At 41.1% G+C, this 25290-nt stretch overlaps 1 protein-coding gene across 3 annotated transcripts in view; it reads left to right on the forward strand.

The window, feature by feature from the left end:
- The first annotated feature begins 427 nt into the window (after positions 1-427).
- Positions 428-25290, forward strand: part of FASTKD1 (FAST kinase domains 1) — a 56561-nt gene continuing 31698 nt past the window's right edge. Inside the window, exons 1-5 of one of the 3 annotated variants that reach the window (XM_060177745.1) lie at positions 428-505; positions 3124-3455; positions 16140-16208; positions 22833-22958; positions 23931-24326. In XM_060177745.1, coding sequence (XP_060033728.1) covers positions 3394-3455; positions 16140-16208; positions 22833-22958; positions 23931-24326 — 653 coding nt within the window. In that variant the 5' untranslated portion in view covers positions 428-505; positions 3124-3393. Of the gene's footprint in view, positions 506-3123; positions 3842-16139; positions 16209-22832; positions 22959-23930; positions 24327-25290 lie in introns of those variants that run through there. The other 2 variants (XM_060177744.1, XM_060177743.1) reach the window with 2 other exon arrangements.

The following is a 25290-nucleotide window of genomic DNA, read 5'->3' on the forward strand; positions in this document are numbered from 1 at the left end:
TCACTGCCACGTTTATGCTTTTTAACTTCATTTGTCTTTTTACTTCTATTGTATATTAAAACATTGTACTGGTGAATTTAAAAAAGAAAGAAAGAAAGAAAGAAAGCCCAGGTAGCTGGGAAACACGGGACACCGAAGGAGCAACATAACTTCTATTTATTTATTTATTTATTTTTACCAGAGCACTGCTCAGTTTTGCCTTATAGTGGTGCAGGGGGTTGAATCTAGAACTTTGAAGCCTCAGGCATGAGAGTCTCTCTGCATAACCATTATACTATCTACAACCGCCCAAGCATCCTAGCTTCTTCAAAAGTTTCAAACTGCTGGACTCAGCCTTTTTCTCAATAAGGAACTACAAAGCCCAGAATTCCCCGAGCACCTGTGACTTCAATTCCGCCGACCTCGCGCGCTGGTCCCTGGGATATGTAGTGCCGGCCTTCCGCGGTGCACGCCGACTTGTGCATTTTCGCTCTCTGTTTTGGGGAGCAGCATTGCCAGAGAAAAGGTAGCGTATCTCGAGGGAGGGTAAACGGAACAGCTGTTTTTTGCGGCCCTTCTTTGCGATCAAGAATAACTCCGACTGCAGAACCTTCATAACTAGCCTCCTCGGAGATCGTTGGATAAGTCCCCGAGCACTAAGGAGAAATTTGTCCACTAGTCGGGACTGGGTGGAAGCTGCCTGTTCCACTGGGGGCTGGGGGGTGGGTGGGGGTGCTTTCTTCGGCGTTTTGCTTATCCTGAACACTGAGAACAAAGGGGCAGCAGGGTAGAGTCAGTTCATTAGTTGTGACCCGGAAAATCAAATTGATTATTTTTGTTGCTTTCGTTTGTCAGATTCAGAGGATAGCTGCCACTTTGTAAAGAGTGTCATTATGTGTCTTCATAGTGGGTACCTATCTCACGCCTAGTGTCAAGACATCCTCCTTCCCAAAAGGTCACTTAGCTGGGGCAAAACTGGGGATTTGACTCTGTAGTCTGTCCATTGGGCTACTTTTCCTATCATCTGTTGACATTACTTACTTACTTACTTACTTACTTATTTATTCATTTACTTATTTTTACCAGAGCACTGCTTAGCTTTGGCTTATGGTGGTGGTGGGGATTGAACCCGGGACTTTGGAGTCACAGACAGGAGAATCTCTGTATAACCATTATGCTATCTCTCCTGCTGCCGCCTCCTTAATTTTATTTTACTTTATTTATTATTATTATATTTTTAATAAAAGACAGAGAGAGGAGTGGGGGTAAATAGCATAATGACTATGACTTTCTTGCTTAAGGTTCCAAAGTTCCAGATTCAGTCCCCTATACAAGTGTAAACCAGGCTGAGTAGTGCTCTCGTAAACTTAAAAAAAAAAGAGAGAGAGAGAGAAGATAATTGTATCTGTGGGATACATTGATTTTTGTGTATGTTTGGGCTCTAGTTTGGCTTGGGTCAGGAGTATACACTAATTGGTTTGTTGATGTTATGAAGCCGTTCAAATTGAAGAAACTAAGCATTCATAGTACTAAAGTAGTTTTAGTTTCTTTGTGCACTGGACTAGGGAAATAGCTTAAGTTTTGTTTCCATACCCATGACAAACTGAGGCCAAGACAGAACATAGAGGAAGATGAAGTATTTATTTACACACGCACATAGAATAGCCATTATAACAACTTACACATGTAAAGACACAGGAACTGACACACACAAGGAGCTCAGGAGAGCTGAGGGGTCCTCCCTTCCCCCAAGCCATAGTGCCAAAAGTGGCCCCATGGCCTGGAAGAGAGAGAACGAGAATCTTCAAACTCATGTCTTTCTATAATGGTCAGGAACAGGATGGCCACTCTTATCCCAAGGGGCAAAAGGGTAGGGTTTTTTTGTTTGTTTGTTTTGTGAGTTCTATAATCTCACTCTTTGTAAACAGTTGTCCTTGGTGCATTCAGCAGGAGGGAGCCTCTTAACATCTGAAGATCCAGTTGGCCTTAGGTGCTCAGCAAGAGGGAGTTTCCCAATATCTGAGGAGCCAGGTGGCCTCTGTTCCGCAGCCTGAAAAAATGGAGAACTTTTAAAATGAGAGAGCTCTGAGAAAAGCCTCTGGGTAAACTCGCTTTCTCACAAGCTCCCTTGGTTAGTGTGCTGCTCTGGCATATGCACAACCCAGGTTCAAGCTAAGCCTCCAGCAAATTGAAAAACTTTGTTGACCTTGTTGTTTTATTGTTGTAGTTATTATTGTTTTTGTTATTGATGTCGTTGTTGTTGGGTAGGACAGACAGAAATGGAGAGAGGAGGGGAAGACAGAGAGAGGGAAAGAAAGACCTGCTTCACCGCCTGTGAAGCGACTCCCCTGCAGATGGGGAGCCGGGGGCTCGAACCGGGAACTCCAAATTGAACAGCTTTGATGATGTTATCTCTCTATCAAAAAGAGAAAAAAGAAAGAAAGAAAAAATTTATTTTTGCACCTAGCTTTCCTATCTGTAAAATGCAAAAACAAAATTTTAATGGCTACCAGGTAGATGGAGTTGTTTGGCAGGAAAAAAAAAATCTAGCATTCACACACACATCACTCACTAATTTATTTCAACTAGCCTGTCTTGGAGATACCATCCTTTGCATTTTACAAATAGGAAAGCTAAGTGCAAAAAAAAATTTTTTTTTCTCTTCTTTTTCTGTCTCTCCTATCCCTCTCGATTTCTTTGTGCCTGTTCAATAAAAAAATAACAAATAGGGATGGTATCGCAGCGGGTTAAGTGCACATGGCGCGAAGTGCAGATACCAGCGTAAGGATCCTGGTTGAAGCCCCTGACTCCCCACCTGCAGGGAGGTCATTTCACAGCAGTGAAGCAGGTCTGCAGGTGTCTTTCTCTACCCTTCTCTGTCTCTCCTCCTCTCTCAATTTCTCTCTGTCCTATCCAATAACAACAACAGCAATGACAACAAGGGTAACAACAAGGGCAACAAAATGGGAAAAATGGCATGGCCTCCAGGAGCAGTGGATTTGTAGTGCAGGTACCGAGCCCCAGCAATAACCCTAGAGGCAAAAAAAAAAAAAAAAAAAAGGAAGAAAGAAAGGAAATTTGAACTTTAGGATTAATAACAACATTAACAATATAAAATAACGAGTTAAATCAATTCTTTTACAGAAGCTGCACATTAGAATGGGATTTTTGGAATCCTCTTACTACAATCAAAATACATGAAGGAAAACCAGTTATTTTTACATAAGGCTATTATATCTGACTACAAATCTTTTTTTTTTTTTAATCAGCTAATTTTTTTGGTCATCACTGAGGCTCCATCACTCCAAATCAACTTTTTCAGACATAAAGACAGAGACAGACAGAAAAAGATAATAGTACCACAGCTTTCTCCAGTACAGTGGAGTCTGGAGTCAGAACTTCTGGACTGTACCCATGACAAAGCATGTGCTCTTTGGGTCCTCAAATGATTTTCTTTACCTAAGACAATCTGTAATGTAAGTGAAAAGATACCTCTTTCTTTTTTTGTAGACTCATTACTTACAAACATGCTTTATCTAAGGGCTGCTTTTCGATACACCCAGAGGGTATTTCAATCTCGACCCTTCTGTTGTGAGCCGTTAATTAGTCAAATGACTAAATGTAGAGACAAAGAACAATTATTTGATCTTGTTGCAAAAAACAAAGCCATACTTTCAGAAAAGCAAGTGGAATGTGCACTTACTGTGCTTTGGGATCTGCGAAAGCTGAAAAGCTATACACCTCAAGATATTCAGTATATCAGAAATCATCCTCAGTATCTTACTCTTCAAAGCTTAACTGCAGAGAAAATGAAATTCATGAACGATGAAACCTTGGTAAATGTGTTAAATGTCATACAACGGTAAGTAGTATGCTTCTAGAATTTATGGAAATCATTATAGTTATTTCATTTTAAATATTTTATTTATTCATGAGAAAGATAGGAGGAGAGAGAAAGAACCAGATATCACTCTGGTACATGTGCTGCTGGGGATTGAACTCAGGACCTCATGCTTGAGCCTTATCCACTGCGCCACCTCCTGGACCACTATAGTTGTTTTTATATTTAGATTTCCTAAAACTTTTAAAATGAAGAGCAATGTGATTTTTCCTGTCATAAATAGTGTTCATGATAATCCAGTATTTTACAGGTGTTTGCTGGATAGTCTTAGATAACTTTCAGGATTATAATTGTACGAAAGTGGAATGTAATCAGTTGTTTAAAAAATAAATTAACCAGGGGTCGGGTGGTAACACAATGGGTTAAGCGCACATGGTGCAAAGTGCAAGGATTGGTTTAAGGATCCCCTTTCAAGCCCCCAGACCCCCACCTCAGGGGGGTCGCTTCACAAGCAGGGAAGCGGGTCTGCTGGTGTTTATCTGTCTTTCCTCCTCTCTGTCTTCCACTCCTCTCTCAATTTCACTCTGTCCTATCCAACAGCAACAAACATTAATAACAACAGTAATAATAACCACAACAACCTTAAACAACAAGGGCAACAAGTAGGTCTGCAGGTGTCTATCTTTCTCTCTCCCTCTAACTTCCCCTCCCCTCTCAATTTCTCTCTATCTTATCCAGTAAAATGAAAAACAAAAAAAAGGCCTCCAGGAGCAGTGGATCTGTGGTGCAGGCACAAAGCCCCAGCAATAACCCTGGAGGCAAAAAATAACTAAATAAAAATAAATAAATTAACTGTGGTTGTATGTAACAGATTACTGTGGAATTAAAAAGAAATGTTTTATTTTGGATAGAGACAGGAAAGTTGAGAGGGAAGGAGGAGATAGGAAGAAACATGCAGCACTGCTTCACCTCTTGTGAAGCTTCCCCCCTGCAGGTGGGGGCTGGGGGCTTGAACCTGCGTTTTTGTGCATTGTAGTGTGTGCGCTCAACCAAGTGTACCACCACCTGGCCCCTTTGGTGGAGATGTGATTGGACAAAGGATTGTAGCAGGGGAACAGGGCAAAGGACACAAAGATCCCCTCTAAGCTGTAGGCTGATTATCTACATGGACAAATCACAAGAGAAACAGCCGTGTTTCAGAGAGATGAGCATTTATTGAGAGAAAGCAGGGACAGAGAAGAGAGGTAGGTAATACATGCTTTAGAAGTGCAGACCCAAGGAGGGTACGGAGAGAAAGGAAGAGGGGCAGGGCAGTGAGGGAGCAGTGAGGACCCACGCTTTTCCCAGTCTTCTACCTTTTTTTTTTTGCCTCCAGGATATCGCTGGGGCTCAGTGCTTACACTATGAATCCGCTGCTACTGGAAGCTAGTTTTTCCCTTTTTGTGGCCCTTGTTTATTGTTGTTATTATTGTTGTTGTTGCTGCTGTCATTGTTGGATAGGACAAAGAGAAATCCAGAGAGGAGGGGAAGACAGAGGGAGAGAGAAAGATAGACACCACTTGTGAAGTGACCCCCCTGCAGGTGGGGAGCCAGGGACTCAAATCTGCCTCCTTATGCCTTAGGCTGGGAGGTTCCTGCCCTTGGCATAGCCCAGCCCCCCAGTCTTCTACTTTTTATAGCGGCTTCTGGGGGATGCCTGAGGGGATTAATTTCAGCCTTTGTCTTTAGGTACTCACATCTGCATTCATTTGCATTTTATGGTTTTAGTCTATTGGAGAAGGGGTGCAGGGTGAAGACACTGATGTTTCTGGCCCCTCTTTCTGGCTACTTGTAGGGTTGGGGGTGGGTGGGGGGGATATCCTAATGTCCTTCCCAGGACTTTCCCTAAGCAGACCCCTAACATAATGACATAATTCATAAACAAACAATTAGACTTTAAATTTATGTACAATAACAGTCAGCAGTTAGTACCCGTATTGACCTGTCTGTAATCTCTTGCTTCATGTAACTAACTATATTAATGACATATAACATTTACCCAGGGGGTATTGATACCTTAGTGCTTCATAAATTATGCTACATGAGGTTGTTTTTTTGTATTTATTTTTATCAGAGCACTGCTTAGCTCTGGCTTATGGTAGTGTAGGGGATTGAACCTAGGGCCTCAGAGCTTCAGGCATGAGAGTCTGCTTGCATTACCATTATGCTATCTCCTCTGCCCTTCATGAATTCTTAATAGGTGCTGGAAAAAAATGTTTTTTCTTGTAGTCAAAGGAAAACTCAAAGATTAATTTGAGCATTAAGAAAATTTACATTAAAAGGAAATTTATTTCTTAATAAATTTTAAAATCTTATCTTTATTTATTTATTGGCTAGAGATAGCCAGAAATTGAGAGGGGAAGGGGATGATAGAGAAAGAGAGAGACAGAGAGACACCTGTAGCATGCTTCACCACTTGCAAGACTTTGCCCCTGCAGGTGGGGGCTAGGGGCTTGAACCTCGGTCCTTGTGCATTGTAACCTATGTGCTCAACCAGGTGCGCCACCACCTGGCCCCTAAAAAGAAAATTTATATCTGACTTTTGGCCAGTACCATATTGTTTTAATTACTATAGCTTTCTTCTATAATTTGAACTCAGGAAATAGCATGCCTCCAACTTTGCTTTTCTTGCTGTAGATTACTGGGTCCATGCACATGGCAACATGTGTGTGTTCAGAGGGAGAGAGAGAGAGGTGGAATTTATTTTTAACACTTTTCATTTTATTATTTTTTAAATCTTTATTTATTGGATAGAGATAGCCAGAAATCAAGAGGGAAGGGAGTGATGGAGAGAGACAAAGAGACACCTGCAGTACTGCTTCACCACTTGCAAAGCTTTCCCCCAGCAGGTCGGGACTGGGGGCCTTGCACATTGCAATCCGTGTGCTTAACCAGGTGCACCACCACCTGGCCCTGGAATAATTCTTTTTTTTTTTTTTTTTTTTGGTGGTTCCACACGCATTTTATAATAGAAACACAGCTAGAAACCTATGTATGTGGTAACTAATATATTTGACAAGAACACCAGAAATATACAACAGAGTAAGGATAGTTTATTCAATATGCGATGTTGGGAAAACTATGTATCTACATGCAAACAAATGAATTGTACCCTTCTCTTGCACTATACAGGGTTAGCTTCATATGACTAAAAACTTAAATATAAAATATAATATTAAATATAAAACTCTCAGAAGAAACATAAAGGGAAAAGTTTCTTGACACTGGTCAAGCCACTTTTTATTTATTTGACACCAAAATCACAGACAACAGAAGCAAAATTTGATAGCATAATGGTTATGCAAAGAGACTCTCATAGTTGAGCCTCTGAGCTCCCAAATTCAATCCAGTTCCTCCACAAGCTAGAGCTGAGTAGAGCTCTGGTAAAATAAAAAATAAAAAGTTATGATAAAAAGGAGGTCATGGTGAAAAAAAAAATCATATTTATTTAAGAGGTTTATTTAATTCATTTCATATGCGATGGAGAGATAGTGTCACGTGAGAGAATAAAGAGAGAAGCCAGAGCACCACTTATGTACATACGGTTGCCAGGGATTGAACCAGGAACTTCAGGCATAGAAATTCTGGGCCTTATCAGTTGAACTAGTTCTCCCTGGCAGCAGAAGTTGTGTGTGTGTCTATTTTTTAAAAATTTATTTTTCCTTTTTTGTTGCCCTTGTTTCTTTTTTCTTTATATTGTTGTAGTTATTGTTGTTGTTGATGTCGTCATTAGGACAGAGAGAAATGGAGAGAGGGGAAGACAGAGAGGAGGAGAGAAAGACAAGACACCTGCAGACCTGCTTCACCACCTGTGAAGCAACACCCCCTGCAGGTGGGGAGCCTGGGGCTGGAACCTGAATCCTTATGAGGGTCCATGGGCTTTTGCTCCACATGCGCTTAACCCGCTGCGCTACCACCGGACTCCCTGTCTTTATGATTTTTTTTCCCCTGGAGGACATTAAGTTAAGTGAAGCAAGCCAGATGCAGAAGGAAAAATATTGCATAATTTCACTTATAAATAGTAGATAAAAAGTCAAACTCTGTGTGGGGGTATTGCATAATGGTTATACAAAGAGGCTTTTTTTTTTGGCCTCCAAGGTTATCGCTGGGGTTCGGTGCCTGCACCACCCATCCACTGCTCCTGGAGGCTATTTTTTCTTCCCTTTTGCTGCCCTTGTTGTTTTATCGTTGTTGTGGTTATTATTATTGTTGTCATTGATGATGTTGTTGTTGGACAGGACAGAGAGAAGTGGAGAGAGAAGGGGAAGACAGAGATGGGGAAAGAAAGACTCCTGTAGACCTGCTTCACCGCCTGTGAAGTGACGTCCCTGTAGGTAGGGAGCCTGGGACTCGAACCAGGATCCTTACGCCTGTCCTTGGGCTTTGCGCCACGTGAGCTTAACCCGCTGCGCTACCGCCCGACTCCCAATTAAATCAATCCTTAAAAAAAAAAAAAGAAAAGAAATTGAGATGGAAGGAGAGATAGGGAGAGCGCAGACACTGGCAGCTCTGCCTTACTGCTCATGAAGCTACTCATCAGAGCTAGGGAGTGGGGGCTGGGATCTAGGTCCCTGAGCACAGTAATGTGTGCACTCAACTGGGTGCGCCGCTACCCAGTCCAGCCCTCAGTATTCTCGCTATAAGAGTAACTGTTGAGTTGATGGATCTATGAATTAGCTTGTGACAGTGATTTCACAATATGTGTATAAAGCATGTGCAATGTAAACATAGGACATCCAGTTCGTTATGCCTCAATACAAGTGGAAAAATAGGAACGGAAAGTAAATTATATGTTTTTCGCAAGGGAAAATATAATCTTCAGAAGAACTAGATTCCCTCAGTATAAATAAAGAGTTCATTCAGTAGAGGCTGGGGAGATAGCATAATGGTTATGCAAAAAGAATTTTCACGTGGGAAAACTTTGAGGTCCCAGCCTCATTCCCTACAACCACCGTAAGCCAGGGCTGAACAGTGCTCTGGTAAATAAAGTTAAAAAGGGGGCCAGGCTGTCACACACTTGGTTAAGCACACGCCCAGGTTCAAGCCTTTGCAAGTAGTCACGGGGACTTGAACTCTGGTTCTTGCACATTGTAACATATGCACTCAACCAGGTGTGTCACCACCTGGGGCCCCTCCCGTTTTCTACTTTTTAAAAATAGAATGTAGTTCAGTTTTGCTTCATGATTTAATAAGAAAGTCTGATTTTTAAAAATATTTATCTCATGCTTAAAGGTCGAACGTTTTGCTTCATGATTTAATAAGAAAATCTGACTTTTAAAAATATTTATCTCGTGCTTAAGGGTCTAACATTTTATCCACTGGTAGCACCTCCCAAGCTGTTGGACATTTCAACATTTCAAATCCAGATAGGTGAACATTTAACTAAAGTATACATAATCAAATAATATATAATCATTAAAAAAAATCACATTTTAAGAATTATGTAATATGTGAGCAAATGCCCACGGTAAATATTGGAAACTTGTTAAAAAAGACAGGATATAAAATGAATAAGAAGGGGGTCTGGTTGAGCGCTTGTATTACAATGCACAAGGACGCAGGTTCGAGCCCCCCGGACCCCACCTGCAGGGGGAAAGCTTTGTGAGTGGTGAAGCAGTGCTGCAGGTGTCTCTCTGTCTCTCACCCTCTCTGTCAACCCCTTCCCTTTTGATTTCTGACTGTCCTTACCCAATATATAAAATTTTAAAAATAAAATAAATAAGAAATTAAATATATGTACATATATTTCATATATGTGCATAATAACTAATTGTAAAGAAATGCTACAAATTTAATGTGTCTATGAGTAAGAGAGTTATAAATCCTTTTCTTTTAATTGAAATAATTTACTTATTATTATTATTTTACCAGAGCACTGATTAACTCTGTCTTGTGGTGGTGCAGGGGATTAAACCTGGCACTTTGGAGCCTCAGGCATGATAGTTTCATCTTTTTTTCTTTTTTAATTTTTATTTTTGACAGAAAGAGAGAGAGACAGACAGACACCTGAACACTGCTCAGCTCTGGCTTATGGAATGCTGGGGATTGAACCTGGGACCTCAGAGCCTTAGGCATGAAAGTCTTTTGCAGAACCATTATGATGTCTCCCCAGCCCCCCCCCCCCTTTTTAAAGAAAGTTTTTTTTTTAAGTATTTTCCCTTTTGTTGTCCTTGTTTTATTGTTGTTGTGGTTATTATTATTGTTGTTATTGATGTCGTCGTTGTTGGATAGTGGATAGGACAGAGAGAAATGGAGAGAGGAGGGGAAGATGGGGTGGGGGAGAGAAAGATAGACATCTGCAGACCTGCTTCACCGCTTGTGAGGCAACTCCCCTGCAGTTGGGGAGCTGGGGGCTCGAACTGGGATCCTTAGGCTGGTCCTTGCACTTTGCACCATGTGCGCTACCTCCCAACCCCCATTTTTTTTTTTTTTAATAAGATAGAGAAAGAGTGAAAGAGATAGCCACACTGAAGGACATGGCAAAACAGCACACTATCCAACTGAGCTATTAGTTGGCTCAGTGATTTTCTTTATCCTGTTAAAGTTTTACTTTGTAAACTTTCTCCTATAAAGATATTTTTCTTTTTTTTTTCTTTATTGGGGAATTAATGTTTTACATTCAACAGTAAATACAATAGTTTGTACATGCATAACATTTCTCAGTTTTCCATATAACAATACAACCCCCACTAGGTCCTCTGTCATCCTTTTTGGACCTGTATTCTCCCCCCCAACCCACCCCAGAGTCTTTTACTTTGGTGCAATACACCAACTCCAGTTCAGGTTCTACTTGTGTTTGCTGTTCTGATCTTGTTTTTCAACTTCTGCCTGAGAGTGAGATCATCCCATATTCATCCTTCTGTTTCTGACTTATTTCACTTAACATGATTTCTTCAAGCTTCATCCAAGATTGGCTGAAAATGGTGAAGTCACCGTTTTTAATAGCTGAGTAGTATTGCATTGTGTATATAGACCACAACTTGCTCAGCCACTCATCTGTTGTTGGACATCTGGGTTGCTTCCAGGTTTTGGCTATTATAAATTGTGCTGCTATGAACATAGGTATACAGAAATCTTTGTGGATGGGTGTGTTGGATTCCTTAGGATATATTCACAGGAGAGGGATTACAGGATCATAGGGTAAGTCTGTTTCTAGCTTTCTGAGAGTTCTCCAGACTGTTCTCCACAGAGGTTGGACCAATTTATATTCCCACCAGCAGTGCAGGAGGATTCCTTTGACTCCACAACCTCTGCAGCATTTGCTGCTGTTACCTTTTCTGATGTATGACATTCTCACAGGAGTGAAGTGGTATCTCATTGTTGTCTTTATTTGCATTTCTCTGACAATCAGAGACTTGAAGCATTTCTTTATGTGTTTCTCGGCCTTTTGGATCTCTTCTGTGGTGAATGTTCTGTCCATGTCCTCTCCCCATTTTTGGATGTGGTTATTTGTATTCTTGTTGTTGAATCTGGCAAGCTCTTTATATATTTTGGTTATTAGCCTCTTGTCTGATGTATGGCATGTAAAGATCTTCTCCCATTCTGTGAGGGAGAAGATCTTTACATACCATACATATAAAGATCTTGGTTTGGGTAGTGGTTTCTTTTGCTGCGCAGAAGCTTTTTAATTTGATATAGTCCCATAGGTTTATGCTTGCCTTAGTCTTCTTTGTAATTGGATTCGTTTCACTGAAGATGTCTTCGAAATTTATGTGGAAGAGTTCTGCCAATATTTTCCTCTAAGTATCTGATAGTTTCTGGTCTAACATTCAAGTCCTTGATCCACTTGGAATTTGCTTTTGTATTTGGTAAAATATAGTGGTTCAATTTCATTCTTCTGCATGTTTCAACCCATTTTTTCCAACACCATTTGTTGAAGAGACTCTGCTTACCCCATTTAATAGTCTGGCACCTTTGTCAAAGATTAGATGTCCACAGGTGTGCAGGCTTACTTGTGGGCTCTCAATTCTACTCCACTGGTCAGTGTGTCTATTCATGTTTACAGGCAGCAAAGCAGGTCTGGAGGTGTCCATCTTTCTCTCCCCCTCTGTCTTCACCTCCTCTCTCTTCACTTCTCTCTGTCCTATCCAACAATGAAGACATCAACAACAACTACAACAACAGCAACTACAACAATGAAACAAGGGCAACAAAAGGAAATAAATCTTTAGCCTTATTCCTTTCCATTCTAAATATCATGTGTCTTGAAGTCTGGGTTAATTCTATTGGCACCCTCTGGGCTTCTTGAACCTTTATGTCTTTGATGTTGTCTAGACTAGAGAAGTTCTCAGTTATTATGTCCTGGAGAATGCTTTCTTCCCCTCCCTCTCTTTCTTCCTCTGGTAAGCCAATAATGTGTATATTATTTCTTTAGAAGTCATCCCATAGGTCTCTGCTATTGTTTTCAGTATCTTTTAATCTCTTTTTGAGATCTTTTACTTCTTTTTTAGTTGTCTCTAATCCATCCTCAATCCTGCTAATTCTGACTTCAGCCTCATTGATTCTATTCTCTCTCCCCTCTACTGTTTTCTGGAGTTCTTCTATTTTGTTATCCTGTTCTGATAGTGTTTTAGCTTGTTCAGCTAGTTGTGTTCTTAGCTCAGCTATTTCATCTTTCAGCTCTCTAGTAACCTTGAGATAACTAGTGTTTTCTTTCAGAGTCTCATTTGTTGTTTCTGCCTTCCTGATGACAATTCTTTCAAACTCTTTACTCACTCCTGTGATTATTTCCTTAACTAGTGTTTGGATGTTGACCTCATTATTTTGTGCTTCAACCTTTGGGGGTCTTTTAGTTGGACTCTTGTCCTGGTTCATTTCTCCAATATTTCTTCCTGTTGGTTTAACCATTCTATATAGTGTGCTATGAGGTCCCTCTCTCAGTACTTTTCAAATTACTGATCACTATTGCCTGGACTGACTTGTGTCTAAGGTACTTAAAAGGTTCACAGTTGTGGAAATTGGCAGTTGTTTCAATATTATTTTAATCTCTGAGTTGCAGCACAGTGGCTTTAAAAGCCTCGTTTGTTCTTTTTCTTCCCTGTAGACTATAGGAGCCTGAGAGCTTTTAAACTATAAGTAGGCTTCTTAGCTTAATCACTCACTCCTGACCAAGAGATAATACAGTGGTTATGCAAAGAGACTCTCACACCCCAAGGATCCAAAGCTCCATGCTCAATTCAGCTTCTCTGCCAAGCCGGGCAGCACTGCTGGGCCCTGTGAGTTTCTAAACAATTCCTGTTTTTAGTCTGTAGGTTCTTAGGCAGCTGTTCATTATGTTTTCATCAGAACAACATGGAAAGGCTCCCACCACACAGCTCCACTGCTAGACTACCAAGGTGTAGATCTTCTTCTGAGTTTCCTGGTTAGTTCTCTGTCCCCGGGTGTCAGCACAGGGCCTTCCCCCTGTTGCTCCAGCCTCTGAAGGTAGTAGAAATGGAGACTCACAGTTTCATTTGGTGAGTCTTAGGGGAGTCCTCTCCTCCCTTCTGCCTTCTTTCTGTTGGTGAAACAGACTGGAGGTGGTATCTCAACTGGTAAACTGCTGGACTGTTACCAGCCACTTAATCTCTCCCTAGGCTCCTTGCTGTCCCCCAGCCACACGTGTTTGCACTCACCGGTGATTTGGTGGGTTTCTGAAGTCATCCTAGTCCTGTCTTGTTGTGGTCCCAGGTGGTCTCCTTTGGTATTCCTAGTTGACCAGGAGAGGAGAGGAGAGAAACACATTTGCTGCTGCTGCTCTGTAGCCCCGCCTCCCGGGGATTCTATTTCTTGACACCACATTAAAAAATATAGGGAGTTGGGGCTGGCGGTAGTGCATCAGGTTAAGCGCCCATGGCGCAAAGCGCAACCACTGGGTAAGGATTCCTGTTGGAGCCCATGGCTCTCCACCTGCAGGGGGGTCGTTTCACAAGTGGTGAAGCAGGTTTGCAGGTATCTGTCTTTTTCTCCCCCTCCCTGTCTCTCCCTCCTCTCGATTTCTCTCTGTCTTATCCAACAACAACGACAGCAATAACAACAATGCTATAAAAATAACAAGAAAAATAAACAACAAGGGCAAGAAAGAGAAAAAAATAGCCTCCAGGAGCAGTGGATTTTGTAGTGCAGGCACCGAGCCCCAGCAATATATATATATATGGAGTTGTACCCAAAAAGAATTTTCAGTCCATACTTCCAGAGAGGTAAACAATAGGGGAAGTAAACCAGAAGGATCTGTGCCTCCATTCCACCAGAACCCGAAGAATTTGTCACCAGGAATGTTGTTTTTATAGCACTAAGTGAAAAGGAAGTGAATCTAGATGCCACCAGAGGAAGCCAGGCACAGTTTCACTTATCAAAGAGAGAAGAGGAAAAAAGGAAAGACACTTGAATGTAGTAATAGCTGTAGGGGTGACCTAAAAAGGAAGTGAAAGCAGGACTGCTGAAAAAAATGGGGGGGGGGTAATCTGTATATAGGTGAAGACACAGGATCAGTAGCACTCTTGGGAGAACTACTGCAGTTTCCAGTGGAGGGTATGGAACTCAGAACTCTGGTGGTGGGCACTATATAGAATTATATTCCTATTACCTTACACTTTGTAAATCAATATTAAATCACTAATTAAAAAATACCTCAAAAAATGAGGTTGCACCAAAGCAAAAGACTCTGGGGAAGGAAGGGGAGGGACAGGGTGGAGAGGATGTTGGGGTCCTGGTGCTTGATGTTACAAAAGATCCAAAGTACTAGAAGGAGCTCAGCAATTGTACTGATGCCAACAACTGTACTGCAGACCATTAGCCCTCCCTACAATAAAACGATTAACAAATATTAAATGAACAAAAGCTTATGGGGCTGGGAGATAGTAGTATGCCCACTGAAGTGAACGCTAGGACCTGTGAGGGCCTGGGTTTAAACTCCAGGAATCACGTGGGAGCAACATGCATAGGAGAAGCTTCACAATGCTGAAGTGTTTCTGTTTTGCCTAATTATATATCTATCTATTTAATTATCTTTATTTATTTATTGGATAGACACAGCCAGAAGTCAAGAGGAAGGGGGGGGGTGAGAGAGAGGGAAAGAGACAGAGAGACCCCTGCAACACTGCCTTATCACTCGCAAAGCTTTCCCCCTGCAGGTGGGGACCAGGGGCTCCAACCTGGGTCCTTGCACACTGTAATGTCTGTGCTCAAGTAGGTGTGCCACCCTTCATTGTGTGTACTTCTAACACAAATGTGTCATTGATCATATTGTTTAATGGAGGATAATAAAATGAATACATAATAGACTGGAGAGATAGATAGCTTCCTGGGCAGGTCACATGCCTTGTCATGGACATCCCCCAGCTTTGAGTCCAGGCAGTGCAAGGGAAGTGCTATGACACTAAAAAAAGCTTCAGGCTATGTTTTTTTTTTTCTGAGGGAGGGAGGGAGAGAGGGAGAGGGAGAGAAGGAGAGGGAGAGAGAGAGAAGGAGAGGGAAAGAGAGATGGGAGAGAAGAGAGGGGCCAATAAGACAGCTCACTTGGATAAGTATATTTACTATGCATTAGGCACAGCCCAGGTTCAAGTCCTGCCTCCACAGCATTGAAGGAAATGTTAGTGCTGTAGTATGTTTCTGTCTTTTTATCTCTGTCTGTTTGAAGGAGGAGGGGGAGGAAGAGGAGAAGAATGACTTATAGTGGTGAAGACCCAGTGATAAAACAAACCAGCAAATAAACACAGATAAAATGATGAGAGGTGCGTTGTTTAGATAGTCCTGTGAGAGATGGCTAGGTCTTTTCTTCAAAGGAACACGAATAGAACAACTGTTTAGTACAAAAATTCTTCTTATAAATTGTTATCTATGACCACCTGTGGCCAGTAGTTTTGTATTTTTTAGGTCAGATTATAGTTCTTTGTAGTGCTTGCTAATCCTCCAGCAGAGACCCTCAGATGGGGAGATTGTGAGCGCTGATGCCCAGCCCGGGGGTGGAGGAGACAGCTCTGCGTCAGGTATGAAAGACTGGGAAAGGGTGAAGGGGGTGTGCTGCTGCCTGACGGCCACTGTTGGCAGCACGCCCTTTTCCAAAGAATAAATGCCTTGCTTCAACTCCGGATTTTTTGCCCTGACAAGTAATTTTAACTGGACGTCATGTACAACAGAAATTAGAATACTGCCGTTGGAGTAGTCTAGCAATAAGAACTGACCACAAAAGTGTGACGTAACTTGAGGGTGACTTATACACTGTTAATTCCTACTGCATATGGTTTTGATAATTTTAAAAAGTTCATGTTTTTGAAAAAAAATTTTTATTGTTTTTACTGAGGTTTGCTGTTGAGGTCCATGACCCTCTGCTTGAAGTACTAATTCCAGAAGCATGGAAAAGACTGGGAAGGTAAGTACCTTCAATTCACCATTTAAGACAAAGAGTATCTATCCTTTTGAGTGTCAGCACAATGAAAAGTTAAAATTTTCAATCAGAGGGCGACAAAAGGAAATAAATAAATATTTAAAAAAATTTTTAAAAACTCTTTAAAAAGTTTTTAGTCAGGGGTGCTGGGCAGTGGTGCATCTGGTTGAGTGTGCATGTTACTGTTAAAGAGCAAAAATCAAATCTCCATCCACTGCAAGGAAGCAAAAGATGTTTATTTACGAATTGCAATCCGGGCCAAGTGGTGACTGATGTTAGTCTACCAAGCTCGACCCTGAACAAGGCTCAAACCACACAAGTTATAGGATTCTAGAGTACATCTTGGGTGGGGAATATGCAAAACTAGAATTCTATCACACAATAGCATTTTACAGAAAACGCAGGATCCAATCATTTCAGACATTGCAATACCCTAAGCAGCCTATAAGAATTGTCTAATTTCAAGCCTTTATGCAAAATAGGGTCACCACACTTTCTCGTTGTCAGCTAAGACCACCGGGCTATCAGCTCCCTCGACCTTGAGCAAGTGGTTGGGTTTCAAGGACTTGGTTAGGCGAGCTATTCTCTTTAAGACAAACAACAGGTGGCTTATATCTTGGGGTGTGGGTTTTGTCTAGCTCCCCTTTTTACAGGAATTTTCCACTGCAGGCAGAAAAGCAACTATACTTACAACTCATGCTTAAAATTTTACTTAAAGCAATTCTAAAGTTACTGCTTCTAACATTCCCCACTAGTCTTTGCCAAGAATCAAATCTTTGATTTATCTTTTTCCTGTTCTTTTTTGATGATTTCTTCTGGTGTAGCCACTACCAACTGGGCCTGGGTCCCCAGTAGTCTTTGGGCTGTTTCTTGAGCTTTCTGATCTGCCAGCTGGTTGCCCCGTGAGACTTCCGAGCCGTCTTTCTGGTGTCCTGCAATATAGGCTGGAGATCTGTAAGAACTTGGTAACAGTTGTGGGATGGATCAGAGACAAAAGCATCACAGATCATGACAGCAGCAGTATGCTGAAATCAATTTCAAAGGGAGACAGTTTGTTTACAAGTGGGAAGCAGTACACTCTCAGAAGGGCCTGAGCCAGGAGCGATACCCATCTCCTGCCAGTTTCAAGGGTTAATTTAGTTAAAGTCTCCTTTAGGGTCTAATTTACCTCTCTACCTGCCCAGAGCTATGGGGCCCATTAGCACAATGAAACTTCTAATTTGTTCCCATTACTCGGGCCACTAACTGAGGCACAAAAACAGTGAATGTCTGCTTACCAGAACCAATGGTGAGAGGGAACTCTCCACCTGGGCACTATTTTATCTAAAATTTTTTTGCTCACCATCTATGTCTCCTCAGACTTTATTGGGTAAACCTCTACCCAACCTGAAAATGTACCTATCAATATCAGCAAGTACTTATATCCAAAAGTCTCTGGCTTCACTTTTATAAAATCTATTTAGTCTCTAGTCTTAATCTCTCGCCCATCTTATCTTTTTCTATACTGTATCTAGGGTCTTTTGGAAGCAGGAAGTCTAGTAGAATTAATGCCAAGGCTGGCCCTGCTTGCTGTGTAGCTGCACAAGTGGCTTTATCTGCCCTCTAGTTTTTTTTTTTTCTGATGTCCGGAACAATGGATCACGGCTGCTTTTTGCAGGGTCCATGTGGCCTCTAGTAGGTTCTTTGTGCTGGATCATCTTCCCAGTGGGAGTCAGGAATCTTCCCTCCCCACGTGCTCCATGCACACGCCATGTAGCAAAGGCATGTCTCTTTGCAGCTTTTTTTTGGGGGGGTCTTCAGGATCTATCTCCAACATCAGGGTGGCAGAGTTCAGGCTGGTGGTAGCACTGAATTTCACTCATGGCTGGTCTAGGAACAGAACTTGGCAGCAGGTTAGGTGGGCATTGGACTTGCCCCAGTGATGGCTTGTCTGCTTTCCTTACCAGCTGTGCCACAGGTGCTATTGTCCTCAGGCATTTTTGTCCATCTAGCAGCCACTGGGCCCGATATTTGACAAATAGGCAACAGGTCTGTGCCATGTCCCAAGTTTTTGGGTCAACACTCCCCAGCTTACACCTTTAAGTTCATCCACAAGCAGTCTAAATGGCTTGTTGATAAAACAGCCTTTTTTCCAGTGTCTTTTTTTTTTTTTTTTTGCAGTAACGTCACTGATCTTTTTCTACCCTTAGCCCCATCTTTTTGACTTTTTCTTTTTTCCTCTGTGCACTGCCCTAACTTTTTCTTTCTTTTTTTTTAAAGTCTAATGTCAAAACATTTACCAACTTCCTAAAAACCCTCCAAGCAATCTCTCAGAGTTTACCAACCCTCAGCCAATGAAAGTTTACTTACTTTTACCCACACTATCACTTACTCTTACCCACACAAGTTCACTTACTGTAACATTCTTCTAATACCTGGGGTGGATTTGAGCAACAAAAGGCCAAATTTAGTGCCATTCTATTTACCTTAGAGAGATTTGTGGGCCATTTTACTGCCCCTTGGAGACCCCCTAAGAGAATCTGGCAGTATGATTGAAGGGGTATCACTGCTGCAGTTATACATTTGTAACCAGTAAGACATACACAAAACCAAATTAGGAGTTTACCAAAATTGACAATCTAATGACCAGAATTGGACTATACATCTCTATATAATTTTAGAAGGCTCTTTTTAACAAGCAGATATCACAAAGCTATCATGAGTAAGTGTAGATCATTTTCTCAGAGAGTTTGTAAAGTCTTTATCATTTTCTCAGCTTTTTTTAATCATCTCTCTGCTCTGACCTTTTGTATGAGCTAACCCTAACAGCTTTTTTTTTTAACCCATATATCTTATTTATATCTTTTTTGTCATTTTTTACACAAGAGATAGAGACACATCTTCAGTGTATGATGCCTAACTTGAGAGGCTCTGTCTGAATTTTTAAAGAGCATACATTTAAAAGTTATCTTTTTAACCTCTTGTAGCAATTTCTATAACCAGGATCTCTAAACCAAATTCAGTTTAACTAATTTTTTTTTAACTTTAAACAAAGTCTAATTACTTAGAGACTTAACACATATTAGTGACTTTTCAAAACATTTCCAGTGTCATATCAATTTGGAGAAGATGAATTGTCACATTAAATACTTAGACTTTTACTTTAAATCTTTAGCTACCCTAGCAAATTAATTTACAGTTATATTACCACATAAGAACTGTGTTGGAAACTCCTTTTTAACTTTGATGAGAATGCAGCTTCAAAGCTACTTACACTTTTAAACTTAAAATGAATGTTTCTCAGGCCATTCGCTGAAACAAAAAGTCATTAGTTTTCTTACATCCATCTCAAGGCTATAAGTTGGTGCCTTGACTTTTTCATGTGGCTGGTAATCAAAGCTAGACAGGTGGATGCTGTTTGGCCCATTCCTGCAAAGTGAAAGCAAAGGGGAACACACAAGCACAGAACACGGACAATACAGGCAAGACAGACAAGACAGATAAGACAGACAAATTCTCCTGGCTGGCTTGCCAAAGGGGAGGGAGAGAGAGATAGACACAGGGAAGAGGAGTCAACCCGGGATTTCTGACCAGGCCCTAACCGGACCCGTTGGCGAACTTTGACCAGGCCCTGACTGAACCCGTCTTCGCCCCAACCCGGGAAATCTGACCAGGCCCTAGCCGGACCCGCTGGCGAACTCTGACCAGATCCCAGCCGGACCTGTCTTCGCCCACACCGAGAGGCCGTCGCCTCCAGTGCTGAGGCTGGGATTTTTGCGGCCTCCCGCAATCCACAGACCTCTACCAAAAAAAGAAAAACCCGCGGAGACAAGATGTCACAAAAGATGATATACTGTGCACTAAAATCAGGCCTGACTTACCGGCGCCGGGCAGAGCCTCCAAGGCCTTCTAGGTTCCGGACCCGGGATGGAGTATCTCGCTGGGGCCTCCAAATGTTACAGAGCAAAAATCAAATCTCCATCCACTGCAAGGAAGCAAATGATGTTTATTTACGAATTGCAATCCGGGCCAAGTGGTGACTGATGTTAGTCTGCCAAGCTCGACCCTGAACAAGGCTCAAACCACACAAGTTTTAGGATTCTAGAGTACATCTTGGGTGGGGAACATGCAAAACTAGAATTCTATCACACACTCAATAGCATTTTACAGAAAACGCAGGATCCAATCATTTCAGACATTGCAATACCCTAAGCAGCCTATAAGAATTGTCTAATTTCAAGCCTTTATGCAAAATAGGGTCACCACACTTTCTCGTTGTCAGCCAAGACCACCGGGCTATCAGCTCCCTCGACCTTGAGCAAGTGGTTGGGTTTCAAGGACTTGGTTAGGCGAGCTCTTCTCTTTAAGACAAACAACAGGTGGCTTACATCTTGGGGTGTGGGTTTTGTCTAGCCCCCCTTTTTACAGAATTTTCCACTGCAGGCAGAAAAGCAGCTATACTTATAACTCATGCTTAAAATTTTACTTAAAGCAATTCTAAAGTTACTGCTTCTAACAGTTACCATGTGCAAGGAAGGACCCAGGCTCAAGCCCTCCTCCCCTACCTGCAGGGGGTAAGCTTCATGATCAGTGAAGCAGTTTATTTCCTTCCTCTCTCAATTTCTCTTTCTTCTATCAATTAAAAGATAAAAAGGAGAGAGGAAAAAAAAGGGGGGGAAATACCCCCCTCACCCCCCAGAATAGTACCAAGCCCCAGAAATATCCATCATGGAAAAAAAAAATAACAATAACCAGAGCACTGCTTAACTCTGGCTTCTGGTGGTGCTGGAGACTGAATCTGGGACCTTGGAGCCTCAGGTATGCAATCTTCTTGATTTTTTTTTTTTTTTTTTTTTTTTTTTTTTGGTATGCTACCATCCTAACCCTGTTCTTTTTTAGTAAAGATATATTTGTCACTCTGGTACATGTTTTTTTTTTTTTTTTAAAGATTTTTTTTATATTTATTTATTCCCTTTTGTTGCCCTTGTTGTTTTCTTATTGTTGTTGTAGTTGTTGTTACTGATGTCGTTGTTGTTGATAGGACAGAGAGAAATGGAGAGAGGAGGGGAAGACAGAGAGGGGGAGAGAAAGACAGACACCTGCAGACCTGCTTCACCGCCTGTGAGGTGACTCCCCTGCAGGTGGGGAGCTGGGGCCTTAAACCAGGATCCTTATGCCGGTCCTTGCGCTTGGCTTTTTTTTTTTTTTTTTTTTTTTAAGATTCTATTTATTTATTCATGAGAAATGATAGGAAAGAGAGAAAGAACCAGATATCACTCTGGTACATGTGCTGTTGGGGATTGAACTCAGGACCTCATGCTTGAGAGTCCAAAGCCTTATCACTGTGCCATCTCCCGGACCATAGTAAAGATATAGTTATCAAGGGGGCCGGGAGGTAGCACAGCAGGTTAAGAATGCCCATGGCGCTAAGCACAAGGACCAGCTAAGGATTCTGGTTTGATCTTCTGGCTCCCAACCTGCAGGGGGTTCTTCACAAGTGGTGCAACATGTCTGTAGGTGTCTGTCTTTCTCTCCTTCTCCTCTCTTGGTTTTTCTTTGTCCTGTCCAACAATGACTACAGCAGTGACAACAAAGGCAACAAAATGGGGGGGAACTCTAGGAACAGTGCATTCGTGGTCCAAGCCCCAGCGATAAACCTGGAGACAAAAAAAAAAAAAAAAAAGGAAAAAGCTGAGCTTTCCCCCCGACTCAATATTTGACTTTAGAAAGATTATTTAGGGCTGGGGAGATGGCATAATGGTTATGCAAAAGACTGTCTTGTTAGAGGTGCTGAGATCCCAGGTACATTTTCCAGAACTGCCATTACTCAGAGCTGAGCAGTGCACTGTTCTCTCTCTCTCTCTGTATCTCTTTAAAATAAAGAAAATAGTTTAAAATATTTAATGTAAGTAGAGAAGCAGATCATTACTTTGGCATGTGCAATTTCTGTGGTCTAATTCACAATGCTTGAACATGCAAGCATTTGATGCCACCACTGAGTCACTTCCCTACCAACAATATTTGACTTTTAAATTGATAGCATGGGGGAGTCGGGCGGTAGCGCAGCGGGTTAAGCGCATGTGGCGCAAAGCACAAGGACCAGAGTAAGGATCCCAGCCCCGGCTCCCTACCTGCAGAGGAGTCGCTTCACAGGCGGTGAAGCAGGTCTACAGGTGTCTATCTTTCTCTCCCCCCCTCTGTCTTTCCCTCCTCTCTCCATTTCTCTCTGTCCTATCCAACAATGACCACAACAATAAAAAACAAGGGCAACAAAAGGGAATAAATAAAATAAATATAAAAAAACTAAAAAAAAATTGATAGCATGGTTTATTTTTATGATAGTAAATAATCAATATTTTTTAAGATTTTAGTTTATACTTGTAGTATATTAGTAATAATGTTATTAATATCATTAATATTATTACTAATATACTTATATATTATTAGTTATATTATTATATGATATACTTATATATCATATTATTATGTATTATTTATATTATTATATAACACACTTATATATTATTAGTAGTAATATTAAGTTATTAATTTTATTGACTTTTTATTTCATTATGTGCTTTAAGTGAAAGTAAATAGTAATTATCTCTTTTGTGTATTTCCTTTAATTAGGTTTGACTTCAGAGTGCTGTCAAGATTTTCCTCTTGTCTAGGAGATCAACATTTAGAGTTTAGTCCATTAATGGGGGAAATAGCTGACATTGTAAATAGGAACCTGGAAACTATACAGGACATAAGGTAAATTCATTTAGGGGCCTTGTGTTGTGATAGAAAGATTCTGGACTTTGAATGCATACTTACTTACATTTAGCTCTTTATAGCTATGTGACTTTCATCTGTTCAGAGTTTGATTTTCTTTTCTTCTCTATGAAGCATTGATAGTAATATACTTTTAGAATCATTTGTTTCTTGAGGAGAGAGAAAGAGAGAGAGAGCACAACGGAGCACCACTCTGGCACAGGGGATGCTGAGATTGAAATCCTGGTACCACATAAACCATCCTTAAGAGTTCAACACCGGGAGTGGGGCGGTAGCACAGCAGGTTAAATGCACATGGCGAAAAGCGCAGGGACTGGCATGAGAATCTCGGTTGGAGCCCCCAGCTCCCCACCTGCAGGGGAGTCGCTTCACAGGCGGTAAAGCAGGTCTGCAGGTGTCTCTCTTTCTCTCCCCCTCTCTGTCTTCCCTTCCTCTCTCCATTTCTCTCTGTCCTATCCAACAACGACGACATCAATAACAACAATAACTACAAAAAAAAAAAAGAGTTTAACACCTTATCTACTGTATCACCTCCAGAGCCTGTATTTTAGTGTTGTATTTTAATGTTCTTTGGGGAGTTTAAGATAAAGTTTATAAAGTATAATACAATACTGTTGAGATCTGTGAATGGTTTGAGATTTTACTTTACTTTCAAGCCAACAAGTGTGCTCACTGGGATCAGGTGGTAGCCTAGCTGGTTGAGCACACATGTTCCAGTGTTACACATGTACAAACTATTGTATTTACTGTCAACTGTAAAACATTAATCCCCCAATAAGGAAATTTAAAAAAATATGAGATAAAGTTCCACTACTGAAAATATAGTTTTTGTAGTGTAATATCATGGTTTTCTTTTCCTAGTTCATTTCTCTAATCGTTGATCATTAGAATTGTTCATTATTCTTAAATAATATTTAAAAAAAATCTTTGCATTGTTTTTCTTTTTTTCAGGGTCTTGTCTCTTTTGATGGTGAACATATCTGCTTTAATATCACGAAGCTTTCAAGAACGATTATTGAAAAAATCAGAAGTTCTTTTTGACACCGCAGATTCTTCTTATCTCAGTGCTGCAAAAAGAATAGTGCAATTTCTTCGAAAGATTAAATGTAGTCATTACCCACTATTAGTAAGGTGTAATAACTTATTTCTAGTCAGTGTGGACTATCTTGATTTGGCATCCATTAATAAAATATTTAGTCTATACTACACTCTACAGTTTTATAGTTTTGAATTTAACATAGTAATGAAAAGGAAACTTACTGAAATGATTCCTCTGTGTGACCCAACTGCCAGCGTAACATTATTTGTAGCACTGGCAAGCGTGGCACAACCTGGAGACAAAAAAAGGTAAGTTTAGCTGAAAACAAGAATGCTTACTTTGCCTTGGTGAGAATAGATATGTGGACCTTCAAACTTAGATTACCTTATTTTGTAAGACATAAATATCATCCTTATTCAGTTAAGGAATAAGAGATAATTTCTTATGCTTTGCTCCTTGATTCATTTTCTGATTATTCTAATGTACACATCAAACTTTTAGTCTACTGCTGTGTTCTGAAAGGCCACCCTGGAGGTGGCCAGTATAGCAAGAGATGAATAGGGAACAACCTTTAACTATGTGTATCTTTTTTCTTTTACTGTCATTTTTATTATCTTTATTTATTTATTGGATAGAGACAGCCAGAAATTGAGAGGGGAGGGGGTGATAGCGAGGGAGAGAAACAGAAAGATACCTGCAACACTACTTCACTGCTTGAAAAGCTTTCCCCCTGCAGGTGGGGACCAGGGTCTCAAACCCAGGACCCTGTGCAGTATAACATGTCCACTCAATGAGCTGTGCCAACACCTGGCCCCAAGTGTGTGTGTGTATGTGTGTGTGTGTGTGTGTGTGTGTGTGTGTGTGTGTGTGTGTGTATTTTTTAATTTGCCTCCAGGGCTAGGTGCCTGCACTATGAATCCACAGCTCCTGGAGGCTTTTTTTTTTTTTTAAACAGAATGTATCCAGAGAACCAAAGAACAATAGACATTCTTTTTAAAAATATTTATTTATTCTATTTTTTTGCCCTTGTTGTTTTATTGTTATAGTTATTATTGTTGTTGTTATTGATGTCATTGTTGCTAGATAGGACAGAGAAAAATAGAGAGAGGAGAGGAAGACTGAGAGTGGGAGAGAAACACAGACACCTGCAGAACTGCTTCACCCCCTGTGAAGTGACTCCCCTGCAGGTGGGGAGCCGGGGCCTTGAAGGATCCTTTTGCCAGTCCTTGCACTTGGTGCCATCTGACTCCCGACTTCTGAGGTTTTTTTTTT

The sequence above is a fragment of the Erinaceus europaeus genome, chromosome 18 (assembly GCF_950295315.1).
Source record: "Erinaceus europaeus chromosome 18, mEriEur2.1, whole genome shotgun sequence".
Classification (NCBI taxonomy): Eukaryota; Metazoa; Chordata; class Mammalia; order Eulipotyphla; family Erinaceidae; genus Erinaceus; species Erinaceus europaeus.